Raw genomic sequence first — 25962 nt, forward strand, 5'->3', positions numbered from 1 at the left:
ACAGGGGAAACTGAGACACCCCTACAGTATTCAGAGGAAACATGAAGAACAGTCCCACTTCATCACAGGGAGCACAGACTCACTTGCAAGAGGCCTAAGGTGCTTCTCCTCCCCGTGAGGATGCTATTTTCAGTGCTCACTGGTGGCTGGTAAAACAGCGGAGACACAAGGGGCCAGGCAGCTCCCTACACGGCCACATGGTCCCCTGCTCTCAGTGAGAAGTGGGGCTAAACAGACCATCCGAGGTGGAGGAGGCTTCGACTGTCTTTTGCTGGGAGCGGCATTGAAAGCTGGAAGTAGAGACAAGCCCTTCCCTCGCTCTCCATTAAAACAGTCCACACTCTTGTTCTTGCAGGATTTTATTAGTGCAGCAAAACAGGCTACAAAAGAACAGCCCTGTCGAAACCCGCTTCTCACCCTGTCCCTTTGTACCAGCCACCATGACTCAGACAGCTGTGACCCCTGCCCCCGCACTCTCCCTTTAGCCCCAGGGACTGTGTTCGTTCTGAGCTCCATAGACCAAACCACAGGGCAAAGTAATCTCCATCGAACAATCAGAGCCAGAGGGACTGATGTTTTGAACGGAAACAGGAGGCAGAGGGGCCGTGGAAGGAGAGAAGCAGACATCCAACAGAATGGCAGTTCCATAGGGTGGCTCACTTTAAAACGGCACGACTGCTGCCCTGCCCTGCTGCACTGGGCTCTGCGCATCGTGGGGAGTGGAAACGAGACTAAAACCTTAAGTGCTGTCATCTGCAGAAAGCTTAACACAATGTGGCTCGAAGGAGTATCTTATTATGACTGAGAATAAATCCCCCCTTACAAACCTTGAAGGCACCAGGACAGAGTATTATTTCAAAAGGAGCATTTTAAGTGCTGCAGCTATGGTATGCTACCCGGTAGTATCAGGCAAAACAAGCTGCATCTGGACTGGATCCATTGTTTAAGAGATGCCCTAGCAACTGGTGGTGGGTAAACAAGCAGCAAGAGGTGAGAGGGGACTAGGTGCCCTGAAAAGCACAGCTACAGAGAGAAGGGCTATCCGTCCCACTGTCCCGCCTACGGAAAGCCAGCAGCTGGGGATTTTCACGTCTTCCACCCTGATCCAGCCACCCTGTGCAGGGCCACGCGGCCTGGTCAGAGCAACAGTAGCTGTTTTTTATCCATCCCCCCGCCGCCCCCGGCCCCCCGAGCGCTTTGAGGAATTCCAGGCGTGACTCTCCCAGAGCGTGGGATGATGGAAAGTGACTCTGGAAGGAAGAGCAAGATTTTCTAAGATCCCTCACCCTAGACTGTGCTGTTCTGAGGCTAACTGAAGGTTAAGAGGCTGAAGACCTCTGCAGTCAGCAAGGAAAATCCAGCATCTATCTGCCTTGACTCCCGAATTCCAGGTCTTTGGGTCACTGCGCACTGTGCAAAAGAGACTGGCTAACAAAGTCCCTTCCTCCAGTTTGACTGAGGCTCAAACTCCGGCTGACCGGGGAACAGCAGTTTTTGCCAAAATTCAAGTCTGTGGGCTCCAGGAGGAAGAGGAGGGGAAAAGGCAGGAGCTGTTCCTGAGCAGAACTGAGTTTGGATACAGCACTAACCAGAGGAAATAATCCACTCCCTTAGTTGCTGTGGAATCTGAGGGTGCGTTCCCAGGTGAGCAAGATCACCATTGGCCTAAAGCTAGGGTGGCAGCAGTGTCATTCCCATCCCCAGGTCCCCTAACAGCTTTTTCCACCCATCCTGCTGGCCTGCTCTCAGACACAGCCACGGGCTAATGCTGGAAGGCAGCTCCAGGCTGGGTTGCCCCCAGCGACAGAGCAGGAACTCAGCTGCTGCTCCTCCAGCCCACCCGCCCTGGCTGCAAGGAGAGGGGGCTCTTCCCTAATCCCACACCACATTTGATCTTTCCACCTATGACGTCCTGCAGGGTCACCAGACAGCCGGAGTCAAGGCAGTTAAGGCCTCGGAAGCCCCTCCTTCTCCTCATTTAAGGGACAGCTAATTGACATGTATGATGGTGGCACGGGCAGGAGCACCTGTAAGAGCCTGACTAGGTGGCAGGAACCTAGACCCATCCCAGGCATTGTTATAATTCACCAATCTTTGGTACGGAGCCTGTGCTTTTATAGGTAAACACCTCAGGCTGAAGTCATCCCTGCTGTGACTGCAATGAATATTGTGGGGTTATGGCAGGGCTGCCCTCCACTCCTCCTCTAGAGGAGCAGATTGCAAAGCCAGCCCTTTGTTGGGACAGTTCCTGTGCGGTTGATGGGGAAGGGGAAGGAGGCAGGCTGGCCCCCTCTCTGGGGTGAAAGGGCAGAGGAGGAGATGCCAAGCTAGAAAATCGCCACCCCAGCTATTCTTAAACAAACCAAGCCAGAGAGATTGAAAGAAACAGAGACCCAATAATTTATTGGCAGAGCTGAAAGGGGGCATTTGCAAACCAATGGGTCATCTCTCCTGGCCGCAGAGATTCATTAATACTGGTACCCCTCAGCACGAGCGCATGGGATCACAATATCCTCTGCACAGGGTATGGAAAGAGGAGAGAAAGTGCTGAAGGAGGCACTGGGAGGGCACCCTGATAACTGAAAAGTCGGCCTCCCGCCCTGCCATTGCAAAGAGTTTTGTGTGACTAGGTCAGCCGCTTATTAGTCACCGATGCAGAAGGGCTTTGAATGAAATCCTTCCTCTGGGGTTGAGTGCAAAAGGGTGGCGTGGTCAATCCAGCCTGCGCGGCCCTCCAGAAATGGCAGGGCACAGATGGAGACCTCTCAGCGGGTTCACACCAAGAGAGGAATTTACCACCAGCCTTGTTCTCACAATGTGATTTTGGTGTTTCGAAAGCTCGAATTATCCCTGGAAGAGAGGGGGAGAGAATGAGAAGTTTAATACGTAGGTAAGTACATAGTCCCAGATACAGACACAGAGCCTGACCGGTCCCACCACACTGAGGGCAACAAGCAACAACCCACCTGATTCACGTTCACCTCCCAAATCACCCCTAGTTAACCGCTAAACATCCACACTACACCCAAACAGCGTCTCTATTTATTCCAAGCTGCTACCAATCGCTAGTGTACTTAGAGGGAAAATGAGAAGATCCTGGTTTCATCCTCATCCATTCGGAAACAGACAGGATATTACTGCTAGGAACCGGTGTGTTAGACCTGCACAACCAGCTTGGTAGATTTCAGGACTGGACTAAGTTGGCTCATTGCAGGGTCTCTTTCCCATACATCTATTCTGCTCTCAAACGAGTGACAAGTCATTTTGTTTAACATCTGTGCTCTTAGCTCTCCTGCCTTTAGCCCCTAACCCAGGGGTCTCTTTGTAAAGGGACTGGCAAGAAGGTTAGGCACCAAATGCGCCCTACCTTAAAAATCCCGTACCCTGGAAGGGAAGTTCTCAGAGTTCAAACACAGAGGGGCCAATCCTGCAGCCCTTCCTTGTGTGACTAGTACCCCTGCTGCTGCAGGATCAGCTCCTTGTCTGTCTTCGCTCGGGGCACATGACCTGGTCACGGATAACCTAAACCGATGGTGAGCCTCTGCGGTGGTGCTTTCTGACAGCCCTCCAGCAGCTGCAACCCAGGCGACTGCTAGAGCGGGGCTGACAGCGATGGACACGTCATAACGTCAGGTTTCTAGAGGGACCTTTCGGACAGGAGGGAAGTTGGATGGGAGGGAGGGACACCTGTTGAGAAGGCAGGTTCTGTAACTGCATGGCAATGGGCAGAGTTCCCACAACAGTAGCAGGGCAGAGGGGCATTCAGAACAGACCTTTGGGGCACCCAAGCATGCATCATAGCAGGCCAGCAGAGCTCCCCTTGCTGGGGAATGCAGGCAGCCCAAAGGCGTGGCAGTATACTGTAGGACTGTGAAATGTTTCTTCAACAGCTGCGCTGCTAAGGAGCCATGTGGTGGCTGTGACATCACAGCATGGTGCATGCTGGGATATCCCAGTGGGGCAGGCTGGTGTGTCTATGGGCAACCTGAAAGTAGTGAATTTAAAGGTGATTGCATGCCGAATGCCCTTCTGCGATTTGGGGCAGTAAGTACTTTCCCTGCTATTATTTAGACACATGCTTGGAGGTCACCGTCAGAAAAAGAGTGGTAACCATTCTACTCCTGAGCACACTAATGGCAGAATTGGGCTGCGTGGCCATTTGGGAACACGGGTCTAAACTCTTCTCGAATCCAGAGTTCAATTACTGCTGCGCCCTAGCCCATGCCAAACACACAGACAGCAAAGCATCTACCTCGAAAGCAGGTTTCGGTGGGACTCCTATCGCTGGGTTAGTTCTTGCTCGGTGGGGGTTTTGGTGGAGTACTGCCGTTCCACTTTCTTTCACCATCCCCCAGTATTATATGGTCCCTAACGTGTTTCTTTGTGGACTATGCTATATTTGTTCTTGCCTCTACTCTCCTCTGGCCAGGGTAGGCAACTCAATGCAATTAAGAAAGTTAAATCAACATTCCCCACATAGTCAAATGCACTTGGCACATTTACTGTCTTCTAAGGCTGGCATTTCACAACCTGTGCTGGCAGCTTTTTACTTTGGAAGGTCGTTTGAATGTCTTCTAATAATAAAACGTTACTAAGTGCTTATGTAGCACTTCACAAGCATCATCTCATTAACCCTCCCCAACAGTCAATCCTGTGAGGTAGGTAAAAAAGAACGCTCTTCCGTTTTACCCAAGGCCACAGGGTTTATCCAAACAATGTTTGTGTAAGGCCACAGAGCGAGACGGTGGCAGAATTGGGATTACCAATGAACTCCGGAAGCCGGTCTGAGTTGCAGCTGTCACATATGCAGCTTTGTGGGATTTAGGAGCTCGCAACACATCCCCTTTGGGAACATTACTGTGTACCACACTGGGATACACTGCAAGAGGAGGGATTGCTTGACAGCGATCCAGCTTGTCTACAGCATCTTGACAACGGAAGACACCTCTAGTCACTAAGTAGCACTCTGGTAGCACTCTGCCCCCTTAACAGTAAGGCACCCACAATCCCGTACGTGGACCAGAGTGTGAAAATGATGTTGGCCATAAGATGGACAACTGTACCTAGCTATTTTCTCTGCACAGGGTTGCCATTAACAGAGGGGCTGTAGGCACTCTCATCTTGTTAGCCACAGCAAGTACTATTTTTAAATATAGTACCTACTGCGCATCCCTCATGGACAAGCCTTTATTGACACAGTCTAGCTCTTCCGCCTCAGCCCTCGGTCAAGAGCAAGGCCTGCCAAGCTGGAGACGCCGTTACCAAGGTGTGTTACAGGTACGCTCTTCGTTTCGGATTACAACTCCACTTCCGAGCAGCCAACTCGAGACAATACAAACAAGCTGAAGCCATACCTCTCAGCCAACGAGGCACCGGGACACAGCGGCCTTGCCAACAGGGGATGCATTGGCTAACTGGCTGACAGCATCCTGGCTACAAACACCAAGTGAGCAGTTTTTCCCAGGGTGAGATTATGAGTGCCTTTTGATTCAAAGGTGAGTTTGGACTTTAGCAAATCAGCCAATAGCGATGGGACTGACGCCAGGCCAGAAGGTATTCAGGTCTGCTGTGGAGCGCTGTCCCCACATGAAAGCGGGCAAGCTGAGAGGTATGCCATAAAGTCATGTAAGAAGAAAGATGAGGCCCTACCCTGGGTGTGACAGAGAGAGGGGGAGCGTTCGATCAGCGACCACTGCTGTTCACCAGGCCATGAAACTCCTCCCAGGCCCTGGTAAGCCAGAGGGGGAAAAAAAAAAACAGCACTTCAGATCAAAGGGTTCTTAACTTTTAACGAGCGCAGAGACATTCAGTGACGTTTGAAAGGCCATTCTGAGAGCAAGGCAATGTTCTCATCGGGGCCTAGTGGACAGAAGCATCCTTAAAACACAGCCAGACATCTGACAGCATGAGGCAGCTTTAAAGTCCTGCACAGACATGAAGCTTTCTGATTGGCTGCCGGTGACATCATAGCAGGTTAATACCCACCAGATACAAGGTGGGACCCTTGAGCTGTTTTTAGACTAGAATTGCCATTTCCTATTCCTAATAAAATAACCCAGGGTTGTGTATTTCTGGAGGATCATCATGTTCCTTGACTGGTTAAATTCACCCAGTCTGTGGCCTCATTTTCCAGCACATACCAGGGCTCGCTGTAATCCCCCAGAAATACACTGCTTTTCATGCCGTACGGCTTAGTTATCAGACCATTCTTTGACCAGGCTGCAGATTCCAATTGTTATTAGAGAGGGAGCCTCATTTCCTATCATAAGCCTGCTCAGTTAATGACACCAACGCTAAAAAACGACAGCTATTTGCAATGAAAATGTTTTCAAATAAGTTACAGGGATAGGCCTATTGTTCCATTCCCTGGCGAAGAATCTGTTATGGACAAAGTTAGCAGACTGAAAAATGACTGTCTGTTTTACAGAGACAGCATATTGAAGGGTCTCCCAGGGAAAAGATGCTGAGGTGAACATGAGCATAACTATTATCTGAGATCAGAAACATCAAGGAGCTCTGTATCTCAGTGTCCCTGAATACTGAGCTTATTGCTATAGTACATGCCATTTCACTCAATCCATGGGGGCATGGTCGATTAGAGGCAACCCATTTCAGTTGTAAAATCTGATTCCGTTCCATGATTCTGCCTCCAGTACTAATTTTCAGACCGAAAGCCAAACATTTACCAGCAACCTAAGAGCTCACTTATTCTGTAGTGAGTTTGTGACAGTTCAATGCCTCCTCCCCCACAAGAGTCCAGATAACACAGAACACTCCGTGTTATCACCGGACTCTGGGAGTCTCCCAATGCATTTACATGATCTGTGCCTAAAAGCCAGGCTGTAAGCTCCTGAGGGCATTAACTCTTCAGCAATAAAATCTTTAGGCTACATTTTCAACTGCTCTTGCCTGGTAAAAGCACTGCCCAAAGCCCTGGCCAGGGCTTACCAGCAAGGGTTCATCCCAGATATTTTTCTGGCTGTGTTTGATGGCTGCATACCCTGCCATGAGATTCTCCCCCCCCCCCCCTTCTAGTTAGTTTCTCTTGGGGAACTGGCCCAATACAAGCAGGGTTTCCCAACACACCTTACCTCTTGGAGGTTGTGACATTGATCGCTCCTAAAAAAAGCATTCCCCCTCTCTGAACATTACATGGATAGATCCCTCTGACAACAACCGCAGCAGTGGTGAAAGGAGAACAGTCCTTGAGGCTAAGGTCCTGGCTTGGACCTCATATGGCAGGAGTAGCAAGATCACCCCATCAATGAACCTCAGGCCTGACATGCAGTGACCACACTTCTGGGGAAAAAGGGGAACTCAGCCTCCATGGTCCATTCAGCCGGTGGCCTCTTTGGAGACTGCTGAGGGTGCCCTTTCAGGTATGTTTACACTGCGGTACCAAACCCTCAGCACCAGGTCTCAGAACCAGGTCAGCTAGCGCGTTTGGGCTCAGACTGGAGCCTGGGTACTGGGACCCTCCCCCTCAAGGGGTCTCAAAGCCCGGGCTCCAGCCCAAGCATCTACTCTGCAATTGTATAGCCCCTCAGCCTCAGCCCTGCAAGCCTGGGTCAGCTGACCTGGGCCAGCCACGGATCTTCCATTGCAGTGTAGACATGCCCTTAGTTCTAGTTGTGACAGGAGTTAATTAAGGAGGCTGTTGTGTAGAGCTGACTTGTTTTCTATCTGTTCTCTTCTCCCCTGCCTGGGAGCTCACAATCTCATCATTGTCTCCCAGAACTCCCTTTGTTAGGATGGGTGAGTGACTGACGTGGTTCCCTGGGATGACAGCATGAGAGAGAAAGACACCACTGCCTGATGTTAAATGAGCACAACTGGAGTCCGACCTCTGATCCGAAGCCTCCCAAACAAAGGGAACGCAAGGGTCAGCGCTGCTGAACGTATCACAGCAGCCAGCGCCGTCCTGATGGGGCAGCATATTAACCGTTTCTGCGGACACCTGGCCGCGCGGGGGGTGTGGGGTGGGGGTGGGGGTGTGCAGGTGCTACTTGCAGTCCAAAACCAAACGCGAGTGACTGTGGAACAGGGCCTGCCTGTGGCCTCTCGTGGATGTTTACACACAGACTCACAGTTCCATTTGGACAGGCATGGCAGCTGCTGCTCAGGAGGCCCCTGTGCTAAGGGCTCATCACAGGGAAGGCAACAGCATGGAAAGAGATGTGTAAGTTACACCAGAGGAAAAAAGCCTACTCCCTCCCCTGAGGGGGCTGCATGCTGTGGATGGGCCCCACCCAAGAATCTCCTCATCCCCCGAGATCTTCCCTCCTTACGTACACCCAGGGAGCACCTTCCTTCAGGACTATGCAACCTGGGGATCTTTCAGAGACAGGACTACTGAGAGCACTGCCTGGGCTGAGTGTGACACCAGGATCTGCGGAACCCACAAATGTTCACCTGAATTCAGAGCGCAGTTATCAAAAAGGTGACAAAAATGGGCCCTTCTTACACAGCACCCCGGCTTCGTGGGTGCTCCCCGGCTCCCCCCGTCTGCTCCTCCATCTGGAAGCTGCCCACATCCCCGTCTGCCCATCAGCCTTCCTTCGCACCTCCCAGCCCGGATATTTCCAACCCACAAGCCTCTCTCCCAACTGCCCCCTTCTCGTGCCACCACTCCAACGTGCTTGGGAACAAGTTCCTTACCCCGACGAACCTAGCACCCACCATCCCCTTCAAATCAGCAAATTCTAAGACACCTTGACAACAGCATCCATGCTGTACTGCTACCTCCCGAGTCCTGCTCACAGCTTTAGAGTGAAACTCTTCAGGCAAAGGATTTGAAGTGATAAAACGCCACACCTGTTATAGTGCTATTAGCATTAAAGAGATCTGCTGACTTTACTGATAAAACCACCTCTCTAGTTTTGTTCGCCCTGACACATCTCTGCAGTCGGGGTAGAGTGAGCGGCCATGTAGTTTGTGTCCTGCATCGTCAAGGTTGCCCGTTGAATTCTGCTTGCAGAATCTTTATGGCCTACGGCAGGGCCAGAGGCAGACAGTGCCACAGTGTAAGGATATTTTTATTTATAGCCATTTTTATGCCCCTCACCATGGTATCCAAGCAGCACACAAACATTAACTGAATTTATCCTTAACAGTTGGGATTACCACCATTTTACAGGTGGCGAAATGGAAGCACTTGAAATTAAGTGACATGCTCAAGGTCACCCCGGAAGTTTGTAGCAGAGCTGGGGACAGATCCCACATCTTCTAAGAAGGATTCTTGCTCTTGTAAACTAGTTAGACCAGAATTTGATTTTTCAGATCTCAGGTGACATTTCCCACCCTGGCAACCAGGGACAAAGCAATGTTTTGAAATGAACGTGTTTGAGCTGGGCTCACTGAGAAGAAATGCGGAATAGCTCCATTTCAGTCACTTTTCTGATGACAAAGACAACCCACCAAAAGAAAGGAACCTTTCAGAATTGCCCGCACCCCTGACATGCGCTGTGATGCTACAAAACGGACCCTAGCGGCAGAACCGCCATTTCAAAACCCAGTGTTAAGAAAGGGTTCTTTAAACTTGCAGAATCTACTGGCTGGGATTGGAGGATGGAGGGATAACTGAACTGAGCCATTGCTGCAGACGCTCAAGACAAAAGGAAGCAATCTTTAGCCCTGGACTGTCGCTGCTCTCCACGGTTCTATTCCTAGGCCCGATGGGAAGTAGTACAGAGCAATACATACATCTGGACACGTGACCAGACTAAGGCATGTGTCAGTCCAGTGCGGATTTCTACGGGTTCCCTTCCACAGACCCTCCACAAGAGCAGCTGCATAATGGTAAGAACAGGGCTAGAAATTAGAGGCCCTGGGGGCAGGTCCCATTCGGTGCAGTGTAAAGAGACAATCGTAGAAGTGGCTGCAGCGTTCAACTATTTCATTTCCCAGCGTGCTCTCGAGAAATTGTGAGCAGATGGAAATGGGCCTCCCAGTGGGTCAAATGAGCTGTAGAATTAGCTATGCTCTGATGTGGCGGCAAAGGAGATGCCCCCCACAAACACGAAGCCCACTGACTTGCCGTTGCACTTTCCCATAGAATCAGTTACTGCTAGGATTTCCTGGCCAAACAGCGCTAAACTCTGTGGGGATTTCACTTTCCAGCAGTCTCCAGTGGATCCGAGACCTAGTTCCCCGTGCGTGTCCTGTGGGGCTCTACATAACCGCGTAATTCATTTCCCTACACCACAGAACCCTCCCTCTGTTCCCTTCTGTATCTGCTCATCGTCTGGCTAACCTCAGACCTTTTATTTTCTCCAAGTGTCTGTAGTGACAAAGACCTGATGCCAGCACTAAGAAGATCAGCCATTCTTCCAATTGACTCGAGGAGTTCCAGTATTTCTCAGTGCTGACTTCGAAGGGAAGGCAGAGTTTTATACCCTGCTCAGCTCCCACTGCAGCAGCAGCCACCTACAAACAGGGGCTTTGTTTTCAGAAAAGCCGCCCTGCTCAAAGCTCTGACAGGATACTCCGGAGTGACTTAAAACTATTTCCAGCCCCGCTGGCTCTGCAGAAGTCTGCTGTGCGGCCACACAAGGAATATGTTCCCCTCTCTCGGGGGGTATCACTCCTACATTACACTGGGTTGCTGACTGTGTGGTGCTGGTGGGAGCAGCCACCCAAACACACAGCATGAGTTGGAAAGAAGGATTGGGGGTAGACATGGGGGAAAACACACGGGTCAGTGAAGGAACCCTGCTAAACCAACACACAAATGTCCCACAACTACAGCAGCCAGTTCTCCCTAAATGCACCACTGACCCCAACAAGCTCCAGGTTCACCCACTACCAGGGTCAATATTTGCAGTAGTTTACGCCAGACGCTATTGTGCCGGTGGCCAATCCCTCGCTCCCTTGGAAAATGGCACAGCCTCCATTGTAACAAGGTAATGGGAAGGGGGCAACGTTCAAAAGCCAGGAAGTGCCAAGTGAAGGGTGCAACTCTCAAGAATCCACTTTTATTCCCAGGCTGTGCCAGGTGCAGGGTTAATGGGCTGGGGACCACGTGTCACTCGGTCGTTTAAAACGCCTAGGGGTGACAGGAGCAGTTATGGCTGCAGAGGTACAACAGAATTTCCCTCAACTCTCCAAGCATTACAGGTTTTGAAGAACAACAGCTAAAAGGAAGAGCTCTTGGGGAACAGTAAGAGACGTTCTCCTCAACCACTACAACAAGACCGCTACTGCAATGCCACATGCATTTCAAAAGAGACCAGCACTGATGTCTATGGTACTGCAGGTCTGAGGACTTACGCAGTGCTGCAAGAGACTGGTCTAGCTCTTCTAATGATATGGAAACAAATGGACCCTGCTACTTGCTGGGATTTAGGACATTTCTCAAAATCATAAGCATGAGAATGAAGGGACACAGGAAAAAGGCTCTGAAAGATCCACTTATCTAGCTAAAAACACGGCCAGAGCCCAGGAAGAATGGCGTGCAGAACCACCCCTCTGAACGAGAGGGGTACAACCGATACTTTTCTAACCCAACGTGGCAGCATCAGCGCCTTCAGCAGCAGAGGGCCTTGTCACCTCTGAGTGGCTGGAAGAATTGGTGTGTATAAAATAAGTTTAATATGTACATTTAATATCACACAAGTAATATATAAATCCTGCACCACCGGGCCCAGAAACTGCAGTGAAGGACATGCTGGAGATTTCTAGAGATGTTCATTTGCAATGTGTCAAAAGTTAATAAAGGGCAATGCCCTACACACGCACACATACACACACTTTTGTGAGAAAAGCCCATGTTCTCCCGAAACCCACTCCCTCCCCAGAGCGGAGATGCCAATCAAACTGTGCACGTGAGCCGAGCTCTGGTGGAAAGATGCAGTCCATACAAACAAAACCACCAGAAACCACTTGGAAAGGAGGCCCTGACACAATCTCCAGCAGGGCAGGTCCATTAGGGCCTTTCATAAAACACAGCCACAGCGTGAGAGAATAGAGTAATGGCTAGAAAGCCCCCCTAGAGTCATAAATCAGATGGTACATGTGCAACATAAGTGGAGTGTAGTCTTGTATTTCAACAGGACTTGACAGACAGGGAAGGTAACGAGGGTGAGATTTTCTGGAAGATAACAGCAGGTTTGCAAGAGATTCTTTATTAGCAAAAGGACTCTGCTAATGCAAACCAGCTCAGCCAGATACAGCACTGGCTGCAGTCTGACTGTAATACACTAACAGAGTTGTTAATCTGTCAAAGACTGCGCCCAACCCAGAGAGGTTACAACTGCAGCAATTAAACTGGTTGTTAGCAGCAACTACACACTAATGCAAACAGCATGAAAGCAAGACAACAGGCCAGATTCTGGATTTACACGGTGGAAGTGAGATCAGAATCTGTGCAGTGAAAACAATACTATTAAAGGGAGATCTGGGACCATGTTGGAAACACACAGCAGCAGACTTGAACTAGCTAACAGCAATCAGTTCTTGTTCTCCCTTGGATAAGTCAATGAATAGCCTAGCCCTGCTTCAAAGAAGCTGCAAGCTCACTTCCTGCATTCTTAACTGCACCAGAATGAGCAGGAGACAAGCCAATTTAGTCCCTTTTAAGAATCATTCCCAGCTGTAATGTGAGCTAGTCAACACCATGCCCTGTTTAAGCGAATCTGTTCCTCAAACACCTGTTATTCCCAGACACTGGCATCCTGGATTGTATGTCAGCAGAACAAATGCAAGGGACAATATTCAGAGAGCAATGAGCAAAGGGGCAGAATCCAGCAGCCTGGGGCAATGCAATGCATTCCCATTTCCTAGGGCAGCAAAGGCTAGGAATGCTGTGGAAGGAGCACATTCAGTCTCCGCGGAAAGACCGGGATGGCTACACTGGAAGCACCGCTTGGTAAACCCTCTCTCCCTCACCAAGACAGCCAAGCTGCCTCCAGCATAGCCGGAATGCTGGCTCAGAGCAGGGCTTTTCTGTACAGAGCCATGGAGGAAGGCAGGGAGAAGAGAAGGGAAAGTGACTGAGGAGTTTCTACAGTCCCCTCACCCACAGAGAGTCCCGCAACCTTAGCTTGAAGACTATGCTGTCTCTAAACAAAGGTCAGACACAACACAGCCAAATGCAGGTCTGCAGGAGCCCTCTGAGATCTCGGAATAAAACAGGCATGACAGAAATGTTGCTCTCCACAAGCATTTAACATAACCATGTGCAGGAGGAGTGCTTGCTACACAGCGAGATGGCTCACAGAGCCCAATGAGAGATTCAGTCAATAAAATAAGTCAGATCTTTTAGAAACAGAATAGTCAGGAACAGATTTAGGTTAATAAGAAAAATCTCTTTCCCCCTCCATCCCCATACACCAGTAGTCATCCAAGGAGAGGTTCTCTGGCAAAGAAAGGTTCTTTGGCATTAATACAAAAAATATGTAATTTGACTAGCTGACCGACAATCTAAACATGCAGCAACTGTGGCTTCCATGATATAAATCAGAGGGGGGCAAACTATGGCCCGCAGGCCACATCCGGCCTGCGGGACCCTTTCCTCTGGACCCTGAGCTCCTGCCAGGAAGCGGGGTCAGGACAGGCTCGCAGAGGAGCCAGCCCAACTCCCTGGCAGTGTGGTGAGCAGGCCAGAGGCTAGCCCCTGGCCCCGCCCCTTCTGCTCCCCTCCCTCCCTGTCACAGTTCCCCCAGCGCCTGGGCAGCGTGGCTGCAGCTCCGGCCAGGTGGCCCGGCTATAGCGCAGCCAGACGTGGGGCTCCAAGGTGGCGCGGCCAGGGGGAGTTCGGCGGGGGGGAGGTGAGGAGCAGGGAGGGTTGCGGGGGGCAGTCAAGGGGCCTGGGCCCTGCTGCCGGGGACAGGGGCAGAGCAAGTCAGGGCCCCCCTCCAACTCCAGCATGCTTGGCCCCTGTCCCCAGCAGCCAAGCCCAGACAGGGAGCGAGCCCTGCCCGACTGCCAGGGAGAGCAGCCAAACGAGCAGGGGAAACACACAGGGAAAGGACTGAGCCCCCCTTTCCCCCACCCCACAGGTAATGTGGGGCAGGGAGAGCAGGGAGGGTTGGATAAGGGGTGGGGAGCAGGTGGGATTGGATAGGGGACAGGCATCCCAGGGGGATTGTCAGGGGGCAGAGAGCAGGGGTGTTTGGATAGGATGCAGGAGTCCCAGGGGGCAGTCAGGGGTGGGGAGCAGGGGGTTTGGATGGGGGTGGGAGTTCCGGGGGGCTGGAATGGGGGTAAGGGCCAGGCCACACCTTGCTGTTTTGGGAGGCATAGCCTCCCCCAGCCTCCCCTACCTGCCCCTCCATACAATTTCTGTACCTGATGTGGCCCTAGGGTCAAAAAGTTTGCCCATCCCTGATGTAGACGCTTGTCCCACTAAGAACTTGGCTGATCTCACCAGTCATTGTGACCAGTGCTCTGTGGTGTTTAAATTGGATGGATGGCTTGCCAAGATCTGGGAAGTTTTAGACATGGAAACAAGGTTAGCCTAAGGAAAAAAAACAACAAGTACTTGTGCCCTTGGTTACAAGCTGGACTAGAAAGCCCTCTACTCCACTGAATTTCTCTCTTTATTAATTTCTTTGTGCGTATGTAAACTTTGAAACGTTCTTAGTCTAACCCATGTGACCTAATTTATGTCTGATTTATAATAAACCTCAGTGAAAATGGTTTATTGTTATTTACTTATGACTAGTACCCATATATGCAGCAACTCTTTGACACTTTGAGAAATAAAAGTCGGCCGAATGGCCTAGAATGGCAAATTATAATGAGCTTTGTTAAAATACAACTGTCCTTTCTATGTACCATGATCCTCTAGTCTTGTTAAAAAGCCTCTGTTATCAAGGGTTGGGACGATTTACTATAAAGATTTATTATGATTAGAAATCAGTTGTACAGCACTGTAAATTTACACAGTGCTTTCCCAAGAACATTTATTAACTTAATGATTCTATAAATCCCAGTTAGCTTTGGTATTTTATTCTCCATAATTCCTTCTCATTCAAAGGAACTGTTCCCCACTGCAGTCTTGTTTCTTAATTGAAAAAGCCCCTTCCCATGATGGGTAGCTCATTCCCAGATGAAGACCAGGACGGGTCACTAAGAAAGAGATTAGGAGTGCAGGCTACAGGCAAACCGAGGGATTTACTAGTAAGTTCATATATTCCCAACAACAGCATGGCAGCGAGAGGCTTTTCGAGGCCATGCTGTTTACAGTATTGTTAGCGGATAACAGCCCCAAAGCATCAGTGTGTGTGACCACTTTTCTCTGCACCTGGATCTTACAGAAAACTGCTCCAACCAACACACATTCAACTGGCAGCGCTCCCTCCCCCTGCCCCCGCACGTACTTGATGCTGTCGGTGTGCGTTTTGTATTCCATGATGGTGTTCGGAGGTAGGTTAAGCACTCGGCGTAACGTGTCGCGTATCCGAGCTGTTGTAGCCTGGTCGCTAGCAGTCTTGTTCCATATGGAGATAATATCCTCCTACAAAACAATGATGATGGGTGGTAAACCGATGGGTGTTTGTGCGCTCCAGCCAGAACATATGCTTGACAGTGCGCAGGGCCGTTTACATCGAACTGGACAGAGATGACTGCCCCACAGATGCCATCCCCCAAGTCAGCACACATGCCCAATGTAGTCCCAATGGAGGCTTACCTGGAATCGGACAGAGACAACTGCCCCACAGATTTCTTCCCCCACCATAAACTGTTCTCCTAACATCGCCAGAATGAGATTCTCCCAGCAGCGGGATGCTAAGCCCTTGCGCAGACGGATAATCCACTTGCCACCATTTTTGTTGGCATCGTCCTGGGAAGAGGGGTGAGAAAGTGATTCGTTTTCTCCCAGCTATTTTGCTGCCAAAACAACAAGCTCACAAATGAGCAAATATCAATCACATGGGACCAAGAGGGACAGAATGAAGGAATGTTCATGCTAAAGCATTGTCATGTTTAGTGATGAAGGAAGCATGACAAAGGTATTCTGAATGCCAGGCAACATTTGAGACAATGACTCTCCCCAGAGATTCCACAGATCTTCCCTCTATTCACAGTGTACTGACTCTAAACGAGGTTAAATTGATACAACATATCACCATGATCTGGGGGTCTGCACATGCAACTAGGGGATAGGAACTCCTGACTTTTACTTCCATCTCGAACACTGATTCCCCCTCTAGACTTAGGCAAGTCACCTCGCAATCTGTGATTCAGCTTTCCCAGCTGTAAAAGGAGGAGAATACCTAATTACATCACAGGGATGTTAAGGGAACGAATGTTTGTAAAGTGCTCCTTAAAGGCAGAGGAAGAACTGCAGAGAACAGGTTATTTCTGCAAGTTACCAGAGGGAACTGTTAAAAATACAGGCTCCCTCACTCAGACTATCCAGTACTGGAGTGAGTCACAGTAAGATTGGAGACGTTACAGTCCTAGTCCTGATGACTGTTGGTGCTATCACAGATGCAGGCTGAAGATTTCAGTGCAGAAGGTGGCAAAAACAGCTACACGCAAGGAGGACAAACAAAGTCAGCACAAACTCCAGTAATGTGGAAAATTACCGACGGGAGGCAAATTGCCTTTGGAGCAAATGTTCAGGATTGGGAGAACAGACCATTCCCCTTAAGAAATGAGCTATCCAGGAGTCAGTCCTTAGCAGGAAGTTTAGTTTAACCCCATGAAGACCTTTCCACATTGACTAAGGTGGACAAGGAAGCAAAAAGGAGCCAATGTGACTGCTGAAAATAATCAGAAGAACTTAGGAGGTTTTCAGGGCCAGAACGAACAGTGGTTGGAGTGAAGGACTGGGCCTTGTAGTTGTGGGTTAGAGTCAGTTTTCTTTCAGGTTGAGTGCACCTCAGTTCAGTGAGCTGCTTAATTTCCCTTTGTCAGATGAACAGCTCGATCTCCCAGCACAGTAAATAACCACCAACTTTACGATTGAGGCTTCTGATATCCTGCTAGATGGTAGGGTAGGGTCAGGTAATGGATTAGCATCACACGGAGGCGGGGAGTGGTATTTTATATATGACCATACAAGGACAGTGGACTAGGATTAATTTAGAAAGGAGAAAAAGCACAAGGAAACTAGTGGAAAAACGAAGGCCAGTAGTGAGCTCCAAGTTACTCCCCTCTCAATACACGAACAAAGTGGGTACCCGAAATTAAAAGAACCATTTTAAGATGCTTTTGAAAAGTTTAAATACTGACAGGTGGAATCTTCTGCTGCAGCATCTTATGAAAGCATCTAGGTTACGGAGAGTCCAAAAAGGATAGACATTTATATTAGAATAGTATTTGTAGCAACACGGGCTATAAATCCCCATGCTTCAGGGCATATACTAATTGCCAGCTGGGGTCAGAAATAATTTCTTCAAGGCAGAGTAGCACAGTTAGGTGCCTCATGGCAAGGCATAAAATTCTCGGACTGCAACTGGTACTGGTCATTGTTAGGGACAGGTGAGCAAGCTAGAGGGAAAATTGGTTGGGTGTGGCAATTTCCATGCAGACCTACTGTCTGACTACTACAAAGAAACAAGCTGAACTCCAAGAAAAAGAAGACAGGAAATCAGATCCAAGCCTCCCAACCCACCCCCAGATTCTTTATCATGATTCTGTTTATTCTCAGTGCCTGAGCTTTCACCCACTGGCTTCTTCCTTCCACAAGGAGAGAAGTTGGTCTCCTACATTCAGGCTGCAGTTGACTGACTCAGCCAGAACAAGGTGCATGTGTCACAAAAACAGCACACAGTAACGTAGCCAAGTTCCCTTGGGCCACAGCTTTGGGAGTCTCTCTGGAATCTGCCATCTTAGATTGGAGACAGCTGATCACCAGAGGCAATTTTTCTTAGTCTCAGGGAGAGCGCCAGCTTGCATTGCTCCTGAACGCCCCTCCTCTGCGTGCAGGGCAAGTGGCTCATTACTTGTGTCAGTAGCTGCTATGTGAGAGGAGACGGGGCTCTGCAGGAGAACAAATGTAACTGCAGCCGGAATGACAGCCTGGCTTGACATTTAATGCTCGGAGACCAGTCACTGCTCTGCCAGAAAATTCCCGATAACACCACAAGGCAGACACTTGAGCGCCAACTCACCTCCCACATGGGTTTGATTCCCTCTTTGAAGAGATGGAAGTCGCTATGGCCTGTCAGGTCCCCGGGACGTACCATGTGACTGTAAAACCTCCAGAACTGCTCCACCTGTAACACCACATGCACCAGGCAGTCAAAGACAAGTCATCCAATATGGCTTCCAACACTTTAGAAGGGGTGCTTCACAATGTCAGGACTCAGGCCTTCGGGAGCAGATGTACAACCTTCACGTCTGGCTTGAGTCTCTCCCCCTCCAGTGAGGCAGCTCTGTGCTGCTTCCCTGTCAGACTGCACATAAGGACAGTAGCCTTCAGGACATTCAGAAACAGAGCAGTGGCATTGATAGGGCTTGTGCAGGTGTTTCTGGGAGTGGTTACAGCTGTGTGACCGGCACACAGCCCAATTATTAGCGTCTGGCCTGTTGCGAGCGCAACAGACACACCAAATAATTCAGGAAAGTCTATCTGTGTAAAGAAAACCCGAGGGGGATGAAGGCTGCTCTGGAGGACAGCGAGAAGAGATACACAAGTCCCACCCAAGCACCCTCAATTTGCAGCCAGTGGTGAAAAGCTTCTCAACACAGGGGTAAGCTACTGATAGTTCTCTCCACGCTACACAGAGTCTCATTAGCACTTCATACCCTTCCTTTCTACAACTGTGGGAACTCCTGGAATTACTCCTCACAGGAGCCCTCAACCAAGGAACAGTTTGGGTTTTACCATAGGTGATTGAAGGACAATACACATATTCTGGTGCTAGTTTAGGATCTTAAACCACCTTTTAAAGTGCATATTCATACGGCTGCCTAGTCACCACTAAGATTAACCATCACTGTACAGTTTAACCCCTTTGAGCACTGGTTTCTGCTGCAGCACTCTTTGAATTGACTTTCAGTGTCCCAGGCAGCAGTGAATTAGGGGATTTTTTGTGGGTTTTTTTTTAAATGCGTAAAGTTTTTCTTGACACTTAAAACTTTCCTGAATGCCTTATTCTGGCCCCTTGAGCTGTTTTGGATGACAGAGGGTTTTCTCCTTAAATAAAGCACTTAGAACCAGATCCTGCAAGCACTGAATTCAATAGTAAAGCTCCCCAACTTGGTTCAATGGCACAGGATAAGGCCCAGCTAGAAGATAAGGATGGATTTGTTTTCATACAGAAAGCCATCATTTGCATTTTAAAGGATTCTGTCCAATAATGAGCTAATTAAAAGTTCTGGTAGGGCTGTCAAAAGAGTTGAACAAGAGCAATGCCACAAAGACTAGGAGAAAACCCAATAGTATGGCCACCAATTTAAGCCCAGGAATTATAATTAAAATGTCTGTACTTATCTTTCAGGGGGGGAAAAAATCCCTTTCAAGAGCTGAACTCATTATGGATCCAAGAAATGAGGGGAAAAAAATCTTGTTGAATACAGTCTGTCATTAAAATACAGTGTAGACATTAGATTCCCCAAACTGTATGATATGCCCTCTAGTGGCTAATTTTGTATTTGCAAATGCCTAGTGATTTTTAGCCAAAACTACACACAGCAGGCTTGCGCTCAAAATGATGCTTTCCCCTAAACCTATTCTCCCTCCTCCTTGAAACCTAGCACCAGAAAACTGTTACCTGCCTGTCAACAAGTTTCTTTCTTAAGCTAATATCTCCTATCCCACATGAAAGTGCGTCATTTCCAGTCTACAAAGGACAATCAATAAGTTTCTCCTTGTTCTTTATTGTAGCGAAAGCAAAAGATTCACAGGTTCTTAGTTCCTTTAAAAAAAAAAAAAAGCAGTGCGGGGGGGACAAAGTGTTTTGTTTTTTTAAACTAAAGTGATTTGACAGCTACTGCCTATCTCACCACATGCAGAACAGTCATGCTGGTTCCTCACTATTTAGACCTGTTTCCTTTCTCCACAGCTGGGAGAGCAGATAAGCAAACTTTACTTGTTGAAGTAAGAGAAACTGATGAGTCCCAGGGGTCAGCCCATGACCAGCCTTCTCCCCATTCCTGCCCCCCTGTGTGTGGAATGATATGATCCAGATGTCTGGACAGGCCCATGTGACACCTCAGTGCACTGAACATGTATAGACTAATAGACTTATTTCAACAACCTGCCTCCAAAGCTGTGTGACTGGAATAGGATATTTTCACATTTCAAATGGTCCAGTAGAGAGTTCAGAAGTGGACAGGATAAACACACTGAAAGGGACCCTCGGAAAATTCATGGAGCAACAAGTTTACTTATCTTGTACCCTCTGCGGTCCTGATCATCCTGGAGAGTGTTTCTGAAACTATTCACAAGTGAAGACAGTGGCTAGGTCTGAATTTAGGGTTACTTGCCTGGATGGTGACATTGTATTTCTGTTTCTGCAAGATTTGGCAGTGATTTCTATATGTGTTTCCCATGTCTCCTGGCTTTATAACAGTATTTCAGAGGGCCAGTGCCATCCAGCTTTGCTTTTCAGTCCTCAACTCCATGGAGAGACAAGGAACCACGCCGTCAACAGATGCAAGCCCATCAGCTATTTACATGTGTAAAACAGACAAATGTCTGCTCCAAGTATATTATTCATGAAGGGGATGCATGTAGATGGGAATCTACAACATTATTGCCAGAAGCAGTGGACAGAAAAGCTTTTGGTTTATGATTCGCACATCAGTTACAGTCATTCGATATTTCTAAATATAGGAAAAATCACTTCCTCTCTTACCCACCTGCCAAGTCCTGAGCCTGACTTGCTGTGTATCTACTGCGAGACATAAAGGAGAACGGAAATGCTTCTTACTTGCCATTACTTACAAGCTCAGGGAGTTCTGTTTCCACTGCTACTATTAGCAAAGACACCAATCTCTAGAACAGGAAAGGCAGTGCTGCTTCCTGGTCTCTTTTAGGGCTGTCCTCTGTTGTAGGTGAGTCAGAATGTGAGACTCAGATGAAGGCAGATGAACCGCTCTCCTTTACGTCTGGTGGTAGGTATATAAACATGGTACACGCATGCAGACACATAGCCACAGAGAAAAGCTACACTGAGAAGCTGCATCGTGTTTAGTCAAAAAGGTAGAACAATCGGAATGTACTCACTGAGGCGAAGGTGCCGATCTGTTTGATGTTCTGTTCATAGCTCTGAGAGCTGGTGGGTCTCCCGGGTGTTCGTCTGGAGTACCAGAAAGTATAATTATACTGCAGGGGGTGCTCGGCCGGCCCTGGGACAACAGCCTGGGGAACAGATAAGCTCATTTATTCTCCCATATTTCTCTCAAGAGGAGATTGAACAAGCTACATTCAGAGCATTAGCTGCCCACACATTGCTGCCATCACAATCTAAGATGAACAGTTTAGACTCATTTTCGCAGAAAAATCTCATCTCACTTTAATAGCTTGACACAGACCATTAGTTTGGCAGCAATTGACTATAATTCAAATAGGAGATTAGAAATCCATAGCACATTTGTTCCCCAAACTGGTAGGACTGGGTGTGCTAAAGAGGCTGCAGCTCAGTCCCAGGAGGAACGTCTCTCTATAGGAACCCCTCCTGCCAATTTAGGAGCAGCATTAATCTCTGCGTAAATTCCCTTTTGTCCTTGGCAGCAAAGAAATGCAGACTGTTTAAAAAGCACAAAGCTGATCTGGTAAAGCGATGGGAAGCTCCCCCCAACCAAGGCTTTCTGAAAATCTGATTGGGGAAAGAGTCCACCTTTGCTTTCCGTCTCCATATGGAGCCCAATTTCCTAGGCAAAGAGCTCTGGCTGCACTAGTAGAGAGGATACTGAAGCTTGGCTCATGTACCATAACCCAAAGTCTATTTACCCAACAGCTTATATGGCTCCCCATCACGGTGCTAACACAGCACTAAGCCAGGACAGCATTCCTAGACATACTCCTTACACTGGGACAGATTGACCTCATGCAGATGCCAGTATTATCCCTTGATGATGGCAGTGGGGCATCGAGAACTCACCTTCCTCTTGGTGCTACTCTGGGGTTTGTCACGATCATTTTTTTCCTTCTCACCATCTTTCTGTGTGCTGTTCTCTTCATTCTGGTCATGGTCCCCACTGTCATCATCTTTCAAACTGGCAAGGGCAAAAGAATGAGCTTTACATGTTTCATGGCTGAGGTGCCATCCTACAAAAGCGAGACTTATATTACTTGACTTCTCCCCGAGGCACAAACCGCTGGCACAACGGAGCCTATGCTGCAAGTCTACTGACAACAGATTCTTACAGGGAGAACCACTTGAGAAAGCTTATGTGCCCTACCCCTGTCACAGACCACTTGGCCAACACGAACCCCAAGCTCAAGCACAGCGACTGTTAAAAACCAGATTAACTTTTAGGACAACTACAGGTTTTCTTCCTACATTGAGATCTGTTTGAAAGATCATTAAATAGGGAAGTACCACTGAAGATAATTATAGCACACCCATCACTTCGGGACCTATGCACCAACTAATACTGACAACCGTCAACCGGGGAATGGAAAAGAGGCTGAGTCTCTAAAGGTACGTCTACACCACAAGTGATACATGGCACAGCCGCAGCTATGCTGCTGTAGCACAGATACTTACTTCAGCAAGGGAAGATGCTTTTCCAATTGCTGTAGTAAATCAACTCCTCAAGGGGCAGTAGCAAGGTCAACAGAAGAATTCTTCTGTCAGCCGAGCAGTGTCTACACTGGAGGTCAGGCTGGCTCAACTACATCTCTCAAGGAGGTGAATTTTTCACCCTCTCAGCATCATAGCCAGGTTGTCCCACGCTTTAGATATAGACCAGGCCTAAGGGGAGTTAGTCAGTTGAACCCCAGGGAGCATCTTGCACCAAACAGGTCTCCCAGTGCCGCTGGAGCACCCACAGGGAAAAAAATCATGGGTGCTCAGCACTCCCCAGCGGCCCCGTCGATCAGCTCCTCCCCCCCAGCGCCTCCCGCCCCCTGTTCAGCGTCATGCAGGAGGCGCTGGGGCGGAGCAGGCAGGGCCGCGGCGGGGTGCGCTCAGAGGGGGCAGAGCGGGCTGGGTGCGGGGCCTTGGCGGAAAGCGTGGCGCCGGGGCAGGGCCGGGGGTCGAGCTCCCCACCGGGGAAGTGGCAGTCGGTGCCGGAGCCCGCTGCTCTCCGTTCACCGGGACAGGCCAGCGGGAAGGCTGGGGGAACAGGAGCCAGCCTCTGACCGGGGCCCCGTCCGGCGTTGGCGGCTGGCCCTGGCCGAGAGGCGTCCGATCCCCGAGGCCCCTGCCCCCGGCGGCGGTTACACAACCAGCCACTGACGGCTTGAGGCGGGCGGAAAGAGGCTCACGTGGGCCGACTCCGTGTGCGGGCCCGGGCCCGGCTGGGGGCTCGCCCCGCAGAGGGGGAGGGGCGGCGAGCTGGGGCCGGGCCTGCGCGGAGCGGGGGGCGCGTGTCACTCAGAGCCGCCTGCCCGCCACCCGCTCCCGGCCAGACGGGGCTGCCGTGGCCCAGGGGCGGCCGGGAAGCGCGTGGGGCAAAGGGGAGGGAGCCGGGGTAGGGGGGCACCTCAGACTCACGCGTCAAATTTGTTGTTCATCCTCGCTCGCCGCCTCCGCCCGTCTCTCTGGTGACTTCCGCTCCGCGCCAGTCACCCTTCCGCCACTTCCGGGAGCGGCGGAACTCCACAGCACAGACGCAAGTTTCCGCACGGCGCAATGAACGCGCGCGCCGCCCTCGCGAGACCAGGGCGGGCGCCGCGGCTAGGGGGCGGGGGCAGCCAGTCCACCATCTTGAGTGTGGCGGAAGTCAGGAGGCGCGGCCGCGGCCGGGCCCGTCCCTGGGCTTTGCGCGTCTTTTCCGGTTGAAGGGATCCCGCCCGGCGGGGTTCCCCGGGGTCGGCTGCCGGCCGCGGGCGTTGGGACCGAGCCCCAGACGCAGGGGGTCACAGCGCTGATCCACCCCCCGCGGCGGTACCTGCCTCGCGACCTCCTGGGGCCGTGGCCTGCCCCCCGCCCCGCCCCCGCCTTGGGCCTCTCACCCCCCACGGCCAGCACCTGCCCCGCCCCCACCTTGGGCCTCTCACCCCCCACGGCCAGCACCTGCCCCGCCCCGCCCCCACCTTGGGCCTCTCACCCCCCACGGCCAGCACCTGCCCCGCCCCCACCTTGGGCCTCTCACCCCCCACGGCCAGCACCTGCCCCGCCCCGCCCCCGCCTTGGGCCTCTCACCCCCCCCCCCCGCCTTGGGCCTCTCACCCCCCCCGGCCAGCACCTGCCCCGCCCCGCCCCCGCCTTGGGCCTCTCACCCCCCCCCGGCCAGCACCTACCCCGCCCCGCCCCCGCCTTGGGCCTCTCACCCCCCCCGGCCAGCACCTACCCCGCCCCGCCCCCGCCTTGGGCCTCTCAACCCCCACGGCCAGCACCTGCCCCCCCCAACGTCCCGCCCCCACCTTGGGCCTCTCACCCCCCACGGCCAGCACCTGCCCTCCCCCCCCCCAACGTCCCGCCCCCACCTTGGGCCTCTCACCCCCCACGGCCAGCACCTACCCCGCCCCGCCCCCACCTTGGGCCTCTCACCCCCCACGGCCAGCACCTACCCCGCCCCGCCCCCACCTTGGGCCTCTCACCCCCCACGGCCAGCACCTGCCCCCTGGGCCTTCCACACACACACCCGTGGCCAGCACTGGACCCCCCCCTCCCCCCCCCCCCCACTGCCCTGTGGCAGGATCCGTCCCACTTTAGCCAGTGGAAATGCTGGAGCCTCCACCCACTTCCTCACCCCTGTGTCCGGCCCTGATACAAAGCACCAGGACTTTTCCGCACCTGCAGAGGCCGAGGGGCCCTGGCGGGGTCAGTCCGCGTCACATTAGCTCCGGATGTGCTTGGGACATCATTTAGCGTCTCCTTCATGGAGCCGGGAGCACGGGCCTGGTTCTCCATCGCCCCAACCCCTGCCCATTCTGCAGCGCCAGGGAGCCCCTGGTGCACATACGCTTCCAGGGAGAGAGGCACATCTGTGACCGAGGGACTTCCAGTGAGCTGGGGAAAGCAGGTCACACCTGTCAAAGTGATAAGGGCTTCAAATGTGTGGTCTTAGCACATGTCCTGGCTTTTGCAACATGCTCTCTTAACAATCTGCCAATGGTCTCTGGATGCTGGACGTGCTTCTGCAGCTTGGCACTGGCAGAGGCAGGACTGCTTCTCTGAGCATGCATGGGGAAAGAGGCAGGACTTCCCTAGAGCCCTGCTGTCTTCCAATGCCAGGAAAATGCCCTGGCAGCTGGGCTATGAGATATTCAGGGGCAGGTTTCTCTCAGTGGTTCATGTTGAAGCCGTTCCACTGAGTATGAATTTAAATAGTCAGTGGGACAACGAGTGAGACGATTGTGGCCCAGTGGTTAGAGCACTTACCTGGCTTGTGTGAGACCGCCAGCTTCAAATCCCTGCTCTGGAGCAGGGTCTTGGACCCAGGTCTTCCAGCCTTCTCAGGTGAGCAATCAAACTGCTAGACACAGATGGTCTCACAATCTCTCCTTTGGAAGCTGTTCCACTTCAGATAAAAGACTCGTCATTGGACCCGCAAGTGAAAAGGACTCAGCTGATGGTTAGGCCACACCCCTAAGACATGGGGGTCGGGTCCCCAAGTCCCTGCTCCAACAACTGTTTATTTACACCAAGTAGAACAGCATTGACGGGAGAGCTTGAAAGACCTCCCCCCCCCCCCCCCCATCCCAGGATGCTCCATAGCCCAGGGCATGCTCCTGAGATGGGCAGGGATGTGGCAAGTTCAAATCCTTGTGCCACATTGGGTGGAAGGGGGAATTGAACCCAGGTTTCACACATCCCAGCTGAGAGCTCTGACCCCAGGGCTAAAGATTATAAAGAGGTCACTGGCACATCACTTCTTCCCCCGTTTTCTGTACAGCTCGTAAGTCCTCTCCCCCAACTCCCAAATGGTGTTAGCCAAAACTACACTGAA

General features: G+C 51.0%; 1 protein-coding gene across 2 annotated transcripts; it reads right to left on the bottom strand.

The window, feature by feature from the left end:
• Nucleotides 1–2376: 2376 nt before the first annotated feature.
• On the bottom strand, nt 2377–24013 carry EIF4E2 (eukaryotic translation initiation factor 4E family member 2). 2 transcript variants are annotated; one of them, XM_037908604.2, is made up of 8 exons: nt 23562–23708; nt 22002–22116; nt 21125–21259; nt 18063–18167; nt 15632–15784; nt 15321–15457; nt 5650–5728; nt 2377–2850 (listed from the first exon to the last, which is right to left on the bottom strand). In XM_037908604.2, exons 1-7 carry the CDS (start codon nt 23579–23581, stop codon nt 5683–5685), a joined length of 711 nt encoding a protein of 236 aa, XP_037764532.1. In that variant the 5' UTR covers nt 23582–23708; the 3' UTR covers nt 2377–2850; nt 5650–5682. The 2 variants fall into 2 exon arrangements, with proteins under 2 accessions (XP_037764532.1, XP_037764533.1); XM_037908605.2 differs by lacking the exon at nt 5650–5728 and having other exon boundaries at nt 23562–24013.
• Between the last annotated feature and the right edge of the window lie 1949 nt (nt 24014–25962).

Source organism: Chelonia mydas, chromosome 9 (genome assembly GCF_015237465.2).
Source record: "Chelonia mydas isolate rCheMyd1 chromosome 9, rCheMyd1.pri.v2, whole genome shotgun sequence".
NCBI classification, from domain to species: domain Eukaryota; kingdom Metazoa; phylum Chordata; order Testudines; family Cheloniidae; genus Chelonia; species Chelonia mydas.